The sequence below is a fragment of the Echinops telfairi genome, unplaced genomic scaffold (genome assembly GCF_000313985.2).
Source record: "Echinops telfairi isolate 266 unplaced genomic scaffold, ASM31398v2 ScPeMD7_18;HRSCAF=68, whole genome shotgun sequence".
NCBI lineage: Eukaryota > Metazoa > Chordata > Mammalia > Afrosoricida > Tenrecidae > Echinops > Echinops telfairi.
This window is the reverse complement of record NW_022103915.1, coordinates 84,236,307-84,252,084: the sequence shown is the minus strand read 5'-3', so window position 1 is coordinate 84,252,084 and position 15,778 is coordinate 84,236,307. Positions and strand designations below refer to the sequence as shown.

General features: G+C 55.7%; 1 protein-coding gene across 1 annotated transcript in view; it reads right to left on the bottom strand.

Annotated features, from left to right (window-relative positions):
- The window catches only part of LOC101661144 (myosin-6), a 28,859-nt gene that overhangs the window by 11,407 nt on the left and 1,674 nt on the right, over window positions 1-15,778 (bottom strand). The window contains exons 3-24 of the mRNA XM_045287662.1: window positions 15,132-15,275; window positions 14,648-14,804; window positions 14,521-14,548; window positions 14,228-14,339; window positions 13,856-13,948; window positions 13,142-13,205; window positions 12,785-12,883; window positions 12,048-12,151; window positions 11,814-11,952; window positions 9,970-10,238; window positions 9,578-9,748; window positions 8,094-8,403; window positions 7,333-7,403; window positions 6,961-7,048; window positions 6,755-6,872; window positions 6,491-6,614; window positions 6,105-6,241; window positions 4,402-4,657; window positions 4,000-4,242; window positions 3,655-3,831; window positions 3,230-3,375; window positions 2,936-3,040 (exon numbers count right to left, since the gene is read on the bottom strand). Coding sequence (XP_045143597.1) covers window positions 2,936-3,040; window positions 3,230-3,375; window positions 3,655-3,831; window positions 4,000-4,242; window positions 4,402-4,657; window positions 6,105-6,241; window positions 6,491-6,614; window positions 6,755-6,872; window positions 6,961-7,048; window positions 7,333-7,403; window positions 8,094-8,403; window positions 9,578-9,748; window positions 9,970-10,238; window positions 11,814-11,952; window positions 12,048-12,151; window positions 12,785-12,883; window positions 13,142-13,205; window positions 13,856-13,948; window positions 14,228-14,339; window positions 14,521-14,548; window positions 14,648-14,804; window positions 15,132-15,275 — 3,155 coding nt within the window. The remainder of the gene's footprint in view (window positions 1-2,935; window positions 3,041-3,229; window positions 3,376-3,654; window positions 3,832-3,999; window positions 4,243-4,401; window positions 4,658-6,104; window positions 6,242-6,490; window positions 6,615-6,754; window positions 6,873-6,960; window positions 7,049-7,332; window positions 7,404-8,093; window positions 8,404-9,577; window positions 9,749-9,969; window positions 10,239-11,813; window positions 11,953-12,047; window positions 12,152-12,784; window positions 12,884-13,141; window positions 13,206-13,855; window positions 13,949-14,227; window positions 14,340-14,520; window positions 14,549-14,647; window positions 14,805-15,131; window positions 15,276-15,778) is intronic.

The window sequence follows — 15,778 nt, the reverse complement described above, 5'->3', positions numbered from 1 at the left end:
GTGACCCCCCCAAACATAAAATTATTTTCATTGCTACTTATAACTGTCATTTTGCTACTGTTATGAATCCACCGACCCCTGTGAAAAGGTCATTCAACCTCCAAAGGGGTCTCGACCCCCAAGTTGAGAACCGCTGTACTAATGGGTCAAGGAACAGCGGTAGTGCTGAGGCTGAGAGGCCCTGCTCTAAAAGCTTCACCTTCAGCCCTCACATGCAACACAAGACCTGGGGGGTCTGAATCAGAACGCAGGGGGCTGAAGATGGCAGCTGGTGTACAGATGTGCTTGACACAATGGGTGGATGTGTGGATTGTGATGGGCATTGTATGAGCCCCCAATAAAATGTTTTTAAAAATAAAATTATCTTTAAAAAAATGCAGGGGGCTGGTTCCCCCATCTTCTCCCAGCAAAACTGAACCCATCGAGGTCAAGGCTTACTAAAAGATCTTGATGGCAAAGAATCCACAGAGCAGAGCCTGGGACGGAGGAGCTGCCAAGGACATAGAAAACGGTCTCATTCTCTCACACACAGGCATAAAAGAAAGTGCTCTTTGAATAAGAAGAGAAATCATTTTCTAGAGGAAAATCGCACAACTGCCCATGCTTACCTATAGCATCTTCTGCGTTGATTATCCAGGGGATAACACATGATACCCTTAACAAGACTAGGACCCTAATTATCCAGGACTCCCCTGGACCTGCCTCTTGGGAGGAATCCAAACCACAGTGGATTCTGACTCAGAGCTCCCCTGTAAGGCAGAGCAGAACTGCCCCAGGGGGTTTCCAACCCCCTACATCTTTTATGGGAGTCAAAGCCTTGTCATTCTCTTGTGGAGCAGCTGGTGGTTTCAGAGCTGGTCTTGGGATTAGCAGCACAACACGTAGACCCCTCCGTGACCAGGGCAAAATCTGCCATTAGTAGAGATCTGGTCAAAGCTAAATGTCCCAGGCTCTGTCCAAGGTCAGTTCAGACTGTCTGAGCACCTGATGTCCTGAATTCTAAGGACCTGCATTCAGAGGAAGATCCTGAGATCTTGGGAGAGCCTGCGTCTCAGAGATCCCAAAGATTCACTAGACTCTGTCTGACATCCAGAAGGCAAAAAGAAAAAGAAACAGAAGTGGATTTCAGTATCTTACAAGTGCTTGCAAGAACATGCCTTTTGAATCAATTGAATGATTACTACACTCTCCTAAATTTCACTTGGAAGGAAAAAGCACAATCAATCATATTTCTTATCCTGCAGGGCTTGCTCGATGGATTCCCAGGGCTGGTTTCTCTCCCAGCCCCAGTGAGGGCTAGCAGAGTATGGTCCTCTTTATCACACTCCTACATAATCTTTATGGTGCTGGCCTGGACTCCTATGGGGAACTGTCCCCGCTACCATTCTGATCTGCCATCATGCTAGCCAGCAGCAAAGGGGAAGATTGACAGGATCCCCTGCATCCCGGTCAATGTGGACAGAGAGGACCACAGGGCCAGTGTTCCCAGGATGGAGAAGTTGGGACTTGTGTGCAAGGGCTTGGGCAGGAAACTTTGAGCTGGGCTTTCACAAGGAGCAGCCATAAATCCACTGCCAAGAGCTCATGTGGATAACAGCTGTTTGTCTGGGTCCAAGAGCCCAAAGAGGTTGCCCCGGCTCAGACCTAGATCCAGGGTAGAAGAACCTGTGTGTGTGGACACACACACACACACACACACACACACACACACACACACACACACTATTCTGGCTAAAACCCAGAAGGACCTCTAAGAAGATTGGAAGAGAAATGGTCTCGGAAGACAGGCAGGCTCTGAGCTGACCCAGGGAGTGGACTTGTGTTTAAGATGTCATTTGCAGCTTGCATCAAGGTCCCCAGGGTTGAAGAGCACCCAGTTCTCAACACTCGTTACAGCCTGCCCAGAGAATGAGAGGACAAGCTCCTCAGCAGCTGAAAGCCTGTTGGCCTCTGAGGTCATGATGTCCAGACCTGGCAATGCAGCGTCTGCAACTATAAAACGGATGACAACACCTGTCGTACCTGACAAGCAGGGCCTAAAAGCACATTACGATTCAAAGCGCAATAAGGGAAAGGGAGATCGTGGCTGTCCATTTAATCTCCTCCTGCAGAGGGATGAGAAGGCCGTGCCGAAGACAAAAAAGAAACAGAAAAATGTCATCTACCTGGATTGGACTTACAAATGGGTTCATGTGCCTTATCTCCTTTGGTCCTCTGTGAGGCGCCCTGGTGGCACAGTAAGGTCATGGGGCTGCGAGCCACAAGGTCAGCGGTTGGAAACCACCAGCTGCCCCTCAGGAGAAAGATGAGGCTTTCTGCTCCCGAGGAGAATTACTCTCTGGGAAACCCATGGACACCCCGTCCTACAGGGTTGCCGTGAGTCAGAATCAACACCACAGCAGGGAGTCTGTCTGTCTGTTTGGCTGGTTTGGACTCCTCTGTGAGGCAAGTACCCTTAGCCCCTGTGACAGTTGTGAAGAGACCCTGAGGCTCTGGGATGCAAGGGCCTTGCTCAGCAGAGCCACAGTTAGCGCCATGTCCTGGGGCCCTGTGGAGATTCAGCCCGGTTGATGGTCGTGGTTAGTATCCAGGAGGAGCATGAACTGCTCTTTCCAAAGATCACTGCTCCCAGAAAGTTATTCTCACTCCAGTACAAAGGGGGGGGGTCACCAAAGGAGGGGTTCAAGGAGAATGGGGCTCCTTTATCCCCCCGCCCCCCTGAGGCAGAGTGTATTTCAGAAAGAGAATCCCTTTTAGTAGTAAGGTTCTCTCTCTGCCCCTCAAATAAACTTGTGGAGTCAGGTGTTTCCAAGTGGCTGGAAGTCAGGGGTGGTGGGTCTCTAGGGATGCCTGGAGCTCGAGATCCTGTCTAGAACCTTGAGCAGCACCGGCAGCCTGGACCACCAAGAATCAGAGCACTCCCCCTTAGCTGGGCCTGAAGAACCTCACCTGGTTTTCCTTGAGTTTCTTCTGCAGCTGAAGGGCCAGCGCTTGCTCATCCTCGATCTTACTGTTCTGCTGGTTAATGTCAAATTCCTTCCTGGAGGAGAAGGGCGGGTGTGACAGGGGGTTCTCGCTCCTCCAGCCCCACTCCCTTCTCTGGTCTCACCATACCAGGATCAGCCACCACCCCGGCGATTGGCCGCCTCATCCCCGGTGCCTAAGACAGTGGTCAGTAGACGTTCAGCACCCTGTACCCTAAGCCCTCCTGGTCACCACAGGCTCTTACTTCTTCAGTTTTTCTTCCAGCTGCAGCTTGTCATTCTCCAGGTCCATGATGCTCTCCTGCGTCAGCTTCAGGTCGCCCTCCAGCTTCCGCTTCGCCCGCTCCAGGTCCATGCGCACCTTCTTCTCCTGCTCCAGGGATCCCTCCAGCTGAGGGAGAGCACAAAGGGGCAGGGCGTGGAACACCTGAGACCCATGGTACATGCTTCTCTGCTCCCTTCTAACCCGGAAGTCCAGGGAAATGAAAAGTCAGGCTGGCAGAGAAATCTCTGGGAGCACAAATGATTCAGAGACCCAGCATCGTGAGGGGCTGTAGAGAGCAGAAAGGTTCCGGGGCTCTGAGACGTGACTTCTAAGTTTCAGGCATGGTCTTGCCCCTAAAGGCCTGACCTGGGGTAACATGGTGATGGGCTGGTTCTTACTACTCACATCATCCACCTGCTGCTCCAGCTTGACCTTAGACTTGGCCAGGGTGTTGACCTTGTCCTCTTCTGCCTGAAGGTCATCCAGGGCCTGCTGGTGGGCCTCTTGCAGAGCTTTCTTCTCCTTGGTCAGCTTGGCGATGATCTCATCCAACCCAGCCATCTCCTCTGTCAGGTTCTTCACCTGCCAGGCGAGACCCCCATTCTCAGTAGGTCATCAGTCTGGAGATATGTACGGGGACCTCCCAAGCCAAGGACCAAGGCTTCTCTCAGGGTCCCCGGAGTGGTCCGGGCAGCGTGGTTTGGGAACCCTGTGGAAGCCCCCAGCGGGAGCGGGCGGGGCAGCCCTCACCTTGTTTTCCGTGGCATGCTTCTCCTTCTCCACTTTGGCCAGGGTCAGCTCCAGGTCATCAATGTCCTTCTTGAGCTCCGAGCACTCGTCCTCCAGCTTGCGCTTCTTGGCTGTGAGCTCCGCGTTCATCTCCTCCTCGTCCTCCAGCCTCTCCGTCATCTCCTTCACCTTGGCCTCCAGCTGGATCTTGTTCTTGATCAGCTGGTCGCAGCGCTCCTCCGCATCATTGAGGTTGTCTTGTTCCTGGGGGAAGAGGGCGGAGAGGAGAGCGGGTGAGAGGAGAGAGACCCGGGGTCTTCACACACGAATGTAGCTCCTAGACTCATAGGCTCTGGTGGTGGGATGGGCTCTCCTCTAGGGAGGGTGCAGGGGAGGGATGAGGCGACGATCTCGGGGCCTCACCGCCTGCACTTGCAACTGCAGGTCATTCTTCTCCTGCAGCAGGGACACCATCTTCTCCTCCAGCTCCTTGCGGCGGGCCTCCGATTTCTCCAGCGCCTCTTTGATGCGCCCAAACTCCTCCTTCATGTTGGCCATCTCCTTCTCCGTCTCTGCGCTCTTCAGCAGGGGCTTGATCTTGAAGTAGAGCTTCATCCAGGGCCAGTTCTTGACCCCCATGAAGGCCCGGATGTTCCACTGGATTATCAGCAGGGCGTCTCTGACAAGGAAACAGGGGAGCAGGGGGCGTCATTAGGAAAGAACACCTCCAATTCTGGAACCAACTGGATTCACCATCCTGCCCATCTGGGAAACCTGGAGTCATCTGAGAACAAGAAGCCCTGCTGTCTAGTCTTGATCTGCTTACCCGCTTGTCCCCACATGTCACCGCAGGAGCAAGGAGGTGCTCAGTAGATATTCATTAATTGATCAATCATTATTGGGGCTATGTAGGAGTAGAAGCTACCATTTACATCGTGTCTACTTATGATTAGTGTTTCTATCCTCATGAAAACATCAAACACGTTAGTTATGTGATTGTTTATAAATATGAGTAGCTCAGCTCTCCTGAAGACCTATAAATAAAGAAGTGTAACAATAAAATGAATGCCTGTGAACCCACCACTCTAAACAGTGATTACACATCGACAGCTTTGGAGCCGACCGCTGTACACCTCCTACCTCCTGATCCTATTCCTGCGTCTCCCGTTAGAAGTAGCATTGCTCTAAATCCTATTTTTTCTCTTCTATTGTTTTCAACACAATATTTTCACCACATGTTGCCTACCTTTAAACAAGGTATTGTTGGCTTTCCTTCTTTTTGAGCTCAATGAAAAGGGCAGCATGCTGTACGTATCATTCTGTGATGCACTTTTTTCTAACGCAACAGCCTGCCTTCAGGTCAAAAGCTACCATGCCGGGAATGAACACACTGCGCTTCGAACCATTGTGTCTCTTGACTGCGTACGGTAGTATAGCATGAGGTTTGCTGATGTCATCATTCCCAGGTGTTCACATACAGAAGTTTATGTGCAAGGTTCACTTACAGATGTTTGTGTGTCGTGCGTCCAACCCCCAGGACAAACAAAAGGTCAGGTATAAAGATACTGATAGTCAAAGACAATACTAATCAGCACCAATGAATGATGGAGGCATCAGGGCAGAACTCATTCGTAAGTCAGGCACCGCCTGGATCACGCCATTGTCCTGACTGCCTCCTTGGTGGTTTCTAACCTCCCACTCAGAGAGCAGACCACGCTTTCGTTACTCCTTTGTTGATGAGGGTTGCTATTCAGGGCAACGCTCCTAAGAAGACTCTGCCGTGTGTCCTGGTCACACGTGAACGGCTCTCTGTGGCTGGGAGGGCGTGTAAACAGTCAACTTCCAAAGACACTGGCCCATCCTTTTCCAAAGAGGTGGCACTCATTTGCATAGCCACAGTCCCTGGGAGAGACGTCTTAATATATATATATTTTTGATCAATGCCGTGTTTTCAAATGGTCTCTCACTGGAGTTTCAATCTGTATGGGAATGTCCGTTCTGACAAAGAAGCCACGCAGAGAAACAGAGTGGTAAAGTGGCTGGAGATAAAGTGGCATAAGAGCTGTCACCGTTTGCCAGCCCCTGGCTGCTCCGGAGCCTCTCCCATACGTCCCCTCCCGCCTCACCTCCTCTCCACAATCTTCTTGAACTCAATCCGCATCAGCTGGCCCCGGGACTGGGCCTGGATTCGCGTGATGATCCGCCCCAGCCTCTCGTCCCGCATCTCCTCCAGCAGCCCCAGCAGCCCAGCCTTGAAGAACACCTGCGGGCAAGGGGTAGACCCAAGGAAGCATTCGTGTCTGAGAAAGAGGGCAGGAGTCCGTGGGTGGCCGAGCTCCCAGGGGACCAACGATCCACATAAGCTGTTCACAGCACGGACCACAAGACAGACAGGAAGCCTAAGGTCTAGTCCTTGGGTTGGTTCAGGAAAGCAGGAACCTGGAGTTTCCCTCCTGAACACCCAGCTGCTCCCCTCAATGTGGCCCCACACCTGGCTGGGCTCCACACTCACCTTGGTGTGGCCGAACTTGTACTGGTTGTGATCGATGTCCAGGGAGCCCAGCAGCTTCTCAGCGCCTTTCCTGCTATCAATGAACTGCCCCTCCGGGATGGCCGCCGGGTTCAGGATGCGGTACCTGGGGAGAGCAGTGTCTGGCGTCACCTCCGCCCTGCCACAGAACCCCAGGGCCACCCGCAGACTTCTCTCTCCACTCAGGCTGCCCGGGCTCCCAAGCGCGTGGGGTGCACCCCCACCACCACCACCACCTATACCCACCTCTGCCGGAAGTCCCCATAGAGGATGCGGTTGGGGAAGCCCTTCCTGCAGATGCGGATGCCCTCCAGCACACCGTTGCAGCGCAGCTGGTGCATGACCAGGGGGTTGTCCATCACCCCTGTGGCGGCAGGGAGTGGGGAGAGGTCAGCCTTAGGCCAAGTGAAGGCCGGGCATCTTCCCCGGGGTTAACCCTTCCCCCCACTCACCAGGAGCCTTCCGCTCATTGGGGATGAGGCAGCGCACAAAGTGAGGGTGGGTTGTCTTCAAGTTAGCCATCAGCTTGTTCAGGTTCTCCTGGGGGGTGCGGGGCAGGGAGTTAGGAGTCAGAAGGCCCATTCCTGCGGGAGGGACCAGAGCCCTTAAAGAAACAGGGAGCTGATTCAATGGAGGATGGGAAGTTCAGGCTTGTGCCGGATGCCCACGCGCCCAATGACCGTGTCATTCTAACTTCTCCCCCCACCCACCCCCGCCGCCCAAACTCAGATGAGGATGACGCACCCCACAGGCTCTGGGTTAGCCCTCCCCCCGCTCTCCCAGCCCCCAGCTACGGGGGTTCTGGCATTGGGGGTCCTTCTTACCCGGTGGAGGGCTGACACGGTTTGAAAGGATGAACCCTTTTTCTTGCCTCCTTTGCCTTTCCCACCCTCTGCTGGGAACAAGAGAAGGAGCAGTGACCGAATGTCTTGCATCTGAGGGAGGCCTCGACAGGGATCTGGGCACAGCCACCCCCTGGCCCTGTGACCCTGGACGACTTATTCTCCGAGCCTCTGTTTTTGCATGAGGATGATAGGAAGTTGTAATAGATAGGAGAGAACCCTCTAGAAGCTGTAGTGAGGGCTAAATAAGAGCATGCGTGTGGAAGACAGATCCTCCCCCGTCCACCCACCGCCGGTGCTCCCTGAAGAGTAGTCATTGAACCAGCGCCCCTATCTCAGACCTCGCTCTTAGATCCCCCACCTTCCCTTCCTTCTCTTGCACTCCCACTTCCTCATGTCAGCACATGACCTTTTGCTTCCTTCTCCAAACAGAAGGCTCATTTGCTCGATATCGACCCTCTCAGTGACTCTCCCACTGCTCACTGAGTCCTCCGGTGTGGGCCACTCTATGATGGCCTCCAGCTTCCCAGCCTTGTGGACACACAAGACGTCAACGTCAATATCCATAATACAAAACTGAACTTGTGCCAGGGGCCACAGAGGTACAGATGGACTGTGGGATCTCCTGACGCCTATCCCATGGCCCACAAGCTCTCCTGTGTCAAGATGTGCTTCGAACCAGCTGGACCCTGAGCCCTGGTGCCTTCAGAAACCTCTTCCCTAGTGCAGGGGCGGCCCCTTACCAGAATCAGCACTGGCGTAAGAGGAAAAGAGTGTGGCCATGAGCTTGAGGGAGGACTTCTGGTACAAGCCCACCACCGTCTCGTTGAGAGGGTCTTTATTCTTCTCCAACCAGCCCAGGATGTTGTAGTCCACGGTGCCCGCGTAGTGCACCAAGGAGAAGTGGGCTTCCGGCTTCCCCTTGATGTTGCGTGGCTTCTGGAAGTTGTTGGACTTGCCCAGGTGGTTGTCGTACAGCTTGGCCTTGAAGGTCATGTCCGTCGCCTTGGGGAACATGCACTCCTCCTCCAGGATGGACATGATGCCCATGGGCTGAGGGAAGGTGCAGAAGGTAGAGACAGCCTCACTGAGTGGCATTCTCGGGCTCTCACGGAGTCCCACACCGGGTCCCAGGAAAGACTCTACCACCCAGCATTGCTGGGAACCTCTGCCCATCCCTCTTCGCCCAAGACAGGAAGTCAACATTCCTGGAGTGAACGGAAACCCAACTGCATTCAGGTCCAGCTTATGCCCAGCGGACCCAGTGTAGGCTCACTACCCAGCCCCCTTTCCCTGCCCAGGATGGGGGTGCCAACAGGGTGAGGAGTGTGTCAGAGACACCAGACTGCAGGGTCAGATCACTGTCTATTACAACAGTGGTGACAGTTCTTCAGGGACTAATTAGAGGGTCGAGGCGCTGTCAACGGCACAAAACACACCACGGAACATGTGGCTTTTCTTGACCCTTTTGGGGGCAGGAATTCTCTTGATAATTTGATGACACTAAAGACGGTGGGTGGGTCTCCCTTTCAAAAATACGGTACCTACATGCACAGGCACACACACTCTTTTCCAGAGGGTTTCAGATGAGTGTAGGGTCTCTGGGAGACCGGCACCCTGGGAGAATCCCTTGGTACCGAATCGAAGCTGGCGAGCAGACTCCTGTCTCAGGGCAGTGCCTGAGCTGGGTGAGGGTGAGTTACTCAGGCCCCTGGCCCGTACTGGCCGAGAACAACGGAGACTGTGAGTTAGGTCAGCTCTGGCACAAGGGAGAGCAGCCCCGAAGGAGCCCACCTGTCTCTCCTGAGGAATGCCTACCGACCAGGGGAGCTGGAGGCAACCTCCTCTGCTCCGTCACCCAGGAGAAAGGTACTCCTTCGGGAAGGGATGGAAACCAAACACCCCTAGTTTCTGTGGGATCTTTCCCAAGAACGATGTTCCTAGGGGCTGCCAGCGAGCCCAGAGTCCTCTCCTTTACCACATCAAACACTGGCATCCCTCACATTCTCTGCGGGGAGAGACTGGGTGCTAGATCCTGGGGAGAGGGGAAGGGATTCGTGCTGCCGTGTATGACCATGATGTTGCAACGATGAGATGTCCTCTAAGACAGGCCTGAAGGAGACTTAGGGCTCTAGGGAGCCTCGTTTCCTAAGTTCACTGGGGAGCGGGCTGCCGCATTGTCTAGGATGGCGGGGGCGGCGGCGTAGGGGGCGTGTCCAGGCGGCACCTTCTCGATGAGGTCGATGCAGGCCTGCAGGTCCATGCCGAAGTCGATGAACTCCCACTCGATGCCCTCCTTCTTGTACTCCTCCTGCTCCAGCACGAACATGTGGTGGTTGAAGAACTGCTGTAGCTTCTCGTTGGTGAAGTTGATGCACAGCTGCTCGAAGCTGTTGAACTGCGGGGGGGCGAGGGGATGGGAGCCGGTCAGGCAAGCAGCGGGGTGGGGTGGCGTGACCGGCCAGACACACAGCTGGGCCCTTCCCATCTCAGGGCCAGAGGGAGCAGGGGCGCCTCTGGTCCCTGCTGTCAGGGAAGACCCCCACTGCCTTGGTGGGGCTGACCCCCCACGGTCCCCGGCTCCTGTGTCCCCCCAGCCTGAAGGCTCCCCAGACTCACATCGAAGATCTCGAAGCCAGCGATGTCGAGAACGCCGATGAAGTACTGGCGAGGCTGCTTGGTCTCCAGCGTGGCGTTGATCCGAACCACCATCCAGTTGAACATCTTCTCGTACACGGACTTGGCCAGCGCCCCGATGGAGTAGTACACCTGCTGCACGCTCTGCCCCTTGGTGACGTACTCGTTGCCCACTTTCACCCGAGGGTGGCACAGCCCCTTGAGCAGGTCGGCTGAGTTCAGCCCCATGAGGTAGGCAGACTTGTCGGCATCTAGGTGAGCAGGAGGGGAGGGGGTGAGCACCTCCCAAACCTTTGGGAAGCATCCGCTCAGCCTCTTCTCTTGAAGGAGGACGCCAAGACCCAGAAGAGGAAAGGATTTGCCCAGGGCCCTGGAGTGCACGTCACCAATGCTCGGTCAGGCGGAAACCTAGGCCCCTTTGTCCTGAGCCGGGCCTCTCACCACAGGGCGATCCTCTCGCCTCATCATGTCTGGCGGCTGTCTCAGGGTCCGATCTTCCACGACCTTGCTGTCATCACGGCCCTCACCCTCCTCCGTCTCTCCCGGAAAGGCTCGTAGCACACAGAATTACATGGTCTCATCTCCCAGTGTCTAGTCCAGCCCTGAGCAGGCTGCCCTTTTGATCGACCCGTCCACCAGTTTACCTGGGCTCCTTGGATGCCTCCCTCACCCCTCACCCCTCACGCACCCAGGCCTCCAAAAGCACTCCCCAACATACAGAGGCTCTCTAGTTCGGGGCCTTTATTTTATTTGATAGCTAGAATTTGTGATACTGGGTGGATATGCTATCTTTGATCGTAGGCGTGGCATTTTGATCAGACAGACGCGGAGCAAGGCTTTCTGAGGGAGACCAGAAGGAATGATCTCAGGTGTCTGTCTAGTCCTGTTAGCCTCGTCACAACTCCATCTTAAAAGTTTTTCACGGGCTCAGGTAAAAGTAAGTGTTTAGAAAATGATGATGGCAACATATGTCCAAATGTGCTTGATACAACTGATGTGTAGCTTCTTGTAGGGGCTGTAAGAGCCCCCAATAAAATGATCTTTTAATTGAAGGAAAGAAAAAGTTTGTCACAGAAGCCCCGGGAGGAGTTGGAAAGGGCAGTCGCTCCATTTCACTGAGGGGTGGATAGGCCAATGGCCCGGACTGCACCCTGAATTCTGGTTTGCCGCCTCCGCCCAGACAAAGCATGTCACAGAGCACCATGGGGCTCCCCTGAGACCTGGGCAGGACACCCGCTGCAGGTGCTTCCTGGGGTAGGTGAAGTTTAGTCACAGAATGAAAACAAAAGCCCCCACTCCCTTCTGATTTGTGCACCCGGGCTTGGAGATTGTGGGATTGTGGGATTGTGGGAGGCCTTCTTGCCTTCTTGCCTGCCCATCTCTCCCTTGTCTCGCCCTCCTATTTCTCATTCTCCCCCATCTACACTCCAGCCTCAGGCCTCTGTGGGGACAGTGTGTCTGGGAGGGTGGGAGTCAGAGGCCTGGTCTGGTTCTAACTGAGGAGAAAGCTGGAGACGGGGCAGGTAGGCATGTGGGGTGGGGGTAGAGCCTACCCTCGGAAAAAGGCACAACCCTAGGGTGTCACGAAGAGTTGGAATTGACGTGATGGCAGTGAGTTTACGGTCTCCGCTTCTGCTCCCTAGGGATCCTGGTCTCATATTACTTCTGGATTCTGCCTACTCTCTCACGGTCCGAATAACCCCGGTGTCAACCTCGTTCCTTGAGAATTGGCGAGAGGCAAGGAGCCCGTTTCTGGACACGGCACGAAAGACCCTGCTCTATCCCGGTCACTCCCGCAATGTTGGGCTCCGACGGCGCCCGGCTACCTTCCGTGCCGTCAGGCTCGGCCTGCTCCTCCCGCTGCTTCTGCTTGAACTTCATGTTCCCGTAGTGCATGATGGCCCCCGTCAGCTTGTAGACGCCGGCCTTCTCCTCCTGGGTGAAGCCCAGCACATCGAAGGCACTCTGGGGTGGAGTGAGAGAGCAGAGGGCAGTTGCGGGGAGCAGCTCCCGGAGCCCCGAGGGGCCCTCTGCTCCCCGGACTGGCTCTCTTGACTCACATCGGTGGCCATGAGCTCCTCGGAGTCATCAATGGAGGCCACGGACACCTCTCCCTGGGACACAAAGGCGTAGTCGTAGGGGTTGTTGGTGACCAGCAGCATGTCTGCTCCAGGCAAGGGGCGGGTGGGGGGAGGGGAAGGCAGGGGAGAATGCCAATTTGTTAGAATAAAGTGTTCTTGTATTGAGGGAAGGTGTGAGCTGAGGCCTGAGAAGCCTGTGGTGGGTGTAAGACATGAAAAAGATAATTTATAAATTATCAAGGGTTCATAAGGGCGGGTGGGGGGAGGGGAAGGCAGGGGGGCAGAGGGCCACGGGTGGGCAGAGAGGGGTGGGGAGAAGGGCGCAGTAGGGACACGGGTGGGGTAGAATGAGGAGGGGAGGAGAGAGAGCAGGATGAGAAGAGACGGGTCAGCAAGGTCCTGGAGAGAATGAGCGAGGAGGAGGAGGTCCAGGGCGGGTGGGCAGGGGGTGGGGCGGGGTGGGAGTAGGCGAATAAGTGGGGAAATGGGGAGGCAATCAAAGGGGAGAAGCAGAGAACTGACAAGCGAGAGGGGAAGCAAGAGGTTGAGGGAAACGTGGAAAGAGGTGACCAGAGAAGGAGCGGGTTGCGGGAGCATGCAGTGAGGAGACCGGCGAGCATGCAGACGACCCAGGCAGAAGGGAAAAGCGGGCTTGAAGATAGAGCGGGCCACAGAGGAGGGCGGTGGGGCCAGGAGGAGCCTCCGGCGGGGCTTACCCAGCAGCTCCGGTTTCTTGTTGGACAGGATCTGGTAGAAGATGTGGTAATTCCTCTCAGCCTTCAGCTGGAAGATCACCCGGGATTTCTCCAGGAGATCTGAGGGGAAGGAGAGAGGCAGAAGGTGGGTCAGGTTCTCCATCCATCCATGGTGGAGAACAGGAGAGAAAACATCCTACTGTAAGAGAGGCCAGAGAAACGATATGAGAGAGAGAGAGAGAGATGCTAAAGCCAAAAGACAAACAGAGACAAGGGGAAAAGGTGGAGGGAGAGATGGACAGGGCTGGCAAGCTGGGACAGAGGCAGGGGTGGAGGGCCCAGGGAGGGACACTGCAGGGCCCCCTTCTCAAAACTCACAGGTCTCTATGTCCGCAGAAGCCAGCTTTCCAGTGGCCCCAAAGTGGATCCTGATGAATTTCCCCTGGGGGTGGACAGGACCAAGAAGGAAGCAATTGGCCAGAACAACGGAGACACCGGCTTCCTGCACTCGGCTCAGAATGGCTCGGATGGTTCTGGTACTGTTGTGGATGTCTCAGGGGGAAGGGTGTCCAGCCACTCTCCCCAGTGGGTGGAAACCACACATGGGAATCGGCATGCACCGAATACCTCCTCTGGGGGCCTCTGTTTTCATCTCTGATCATTCTCCTAACAGCCTTTGAGGTAGCTAGTCTGGTCCCTGTTCCGTAGGTAAAGACATGTGCAGGTATGGAGACTCTGAGCAAGTGGGAAGTCTGGGATTTAGCTCCAAAGCCTGTGTGCTCTTTTCCCACTTGGGCTGCGGAAGAGCTTTGGAGACGGTCACAAGGAAAATCTAAGCTGTGGTCGACGTTGGCTCCGCCGCTTGGTGCTGCAGCAGTGGGGAGGACTCCCCTCTTTTTTGTTCACGCCAGACGGAGTGGGGAGGGTTTGGAGGGTGTGTGTGTGTGTGTGTGTGCTTGTGCTGACACCCTCCCCCCACCCAAACCAAACGCAATGCAATCGGCAGGGTGTGGTGCAGAATGTTGGCCGAGCAGCCCCCTGCTTTCGTAGAGGCCAGAGGAGGCCACCTGGCAGCTGGTCAAGGGCACTCACGAAGCGGGAGGAGTTGTCGTTCCGCACGGTCTTGGCGTTGCCGAAGGCCTCCAGGGCGGGGTTGGCCTGGATGATCTGGTCCTCCAGGGTGCCCTGTGCGGGGAGCAGAAGAGCAGGGCTCATCCCTCACCCCACGTGCAGCCGGGAGTGAGGAGGCCAGCCCTCGGGGGTGGGGGGGTGGGGGGGTGGAAGGGGAGGTGATGAGCTGAGGTGGGCCTGCACAGAAAGAGCTATTGCAGGGTCCCCAGAGGGCGTCTCCTGCCAGGAGGCTCGTCAGCACTGGGCTGATCTTCCGGAGCACTGCGCATGCTGCTTCCCCCAGGGGCAGGGCTGGGGAGTCAGCCAGGCCTGGGCCCTCTTTCTGCTGGGCACCTTGTTTGCATTGGCACTGTCCTTCTTGCCACGGTCTCCTATGGCCGCGATGCTGGCAAAGTACTGAATCACACGTTTCGTGTTCACGGTCTTCCCAGCTCCGGATTCTCCGCTGGAGGCGACAGAAACCAACCCAAACTCGGGCACCCCACTGCTCTCTCTTTCCAGCTGAGCCTGGCATTCTTTGGAATGCCCCCCACCATCCCCATCACGTGCCCCTTTCCTTCCTACCCTGGAGCCAGCCTCCATTCACCCAACCCTATGCCCTTGGTGGGTGGGCAGGGCTCACTCACGTGATAAGGATGGACTGATTCTCCCTGTCTGGAAGAGAAAAGAGGAGAGGCAGCGAGGTCAGGGCCGAGGGCCCAGGTGGCTGCTGGGATGCAGGTCAGGGCTGACGGTGGGGGCAGGGTTCCTCACCTGTCAGCATGTACTGATAGGCGTTGTCGGAGATGGAGAAGATGTGCGGCGGGGCCTCGCTCCTCTTCTTGCCCCGGTAGGCGGCCACCACTTCCGCGTTGTACACCGGCAGCCACTTGTAGGGGTTGACGGTGACACAGAAGAGGCCGGAGTAGGTCTGGAGCAGAAAAAGACAGGGCCAGGCATGAAAGATTGGTGGGGGAGGTCCCAGGAAAACCAATGGTGGCAGGCAGGGGACTCTGAACGCCTCCGTGTGAACTTTTCTTCCTGTGGCTGCTTGGGGACGGGGAAGAGGGGAGGGCAGATCAAACCCCAGGGCTCAGAGGTGGGGGATGAAATGTCCTTTCTCATCTGGGACCTGCCTCTGCCTACTTAGTGTTCGGTCAGTCACGTCTCAAGTCCTGTGAGAAACCTGTCCTCCCCAGAGGGTCTCCTGGACCAAGGGGGGCTGCGGAGACCCCCTGCGGGTGCAGGGCCCACTCACATAGATCATCCAGGCGGCGTAGCGCTCCTTGAGGTTGTAGAGCACAGCCGGCTCGTGGAGAAAGGTCAGCATGGCCATGTCCTCGATCTTGTCGAACTTGGGCGGGTTCTGCTGCAACACCTGGTCCTCCTTCAACGTGAATGTCTAGGGAGGGAGCACAGGTGGGCAGGAGGGACCACATGCCCGCCGCTCGCCCGTCTTCCCTCTTAGAACATAGGCCAGCATTCTGAGTCAGTGCCCCGGGCTCGGCCAGGACACCTTCCCTGGAGAACGTAGCTGCCTGCAGTTCCTTGCGTCTGGAGGTTGTCCTGGGGCCCCTTTCTCTTGCTGGGACCCCTCATCATCACCTGCCAGTCCCTGTGCTCCAAGGGTCCAGGAACAGGTGCCTAAGGACGCTTTCTCACACACACAAACACACACACACACACACACAAGGGTCCAGGAACAGGTGACTAAGGATGCTTTCTCACACACACAAGCACACACACACACACACACACACAAGGGTCCAGGAACAGGTGCCTAAGGACACACACACACACACACCACACACAAACACACACCCCTGGCTTCCTGAGTCTGAAGCTGCCTCCCTAAGGGATGGGCTTTTGTTCATAAGGACACACACACACACACACACACACACA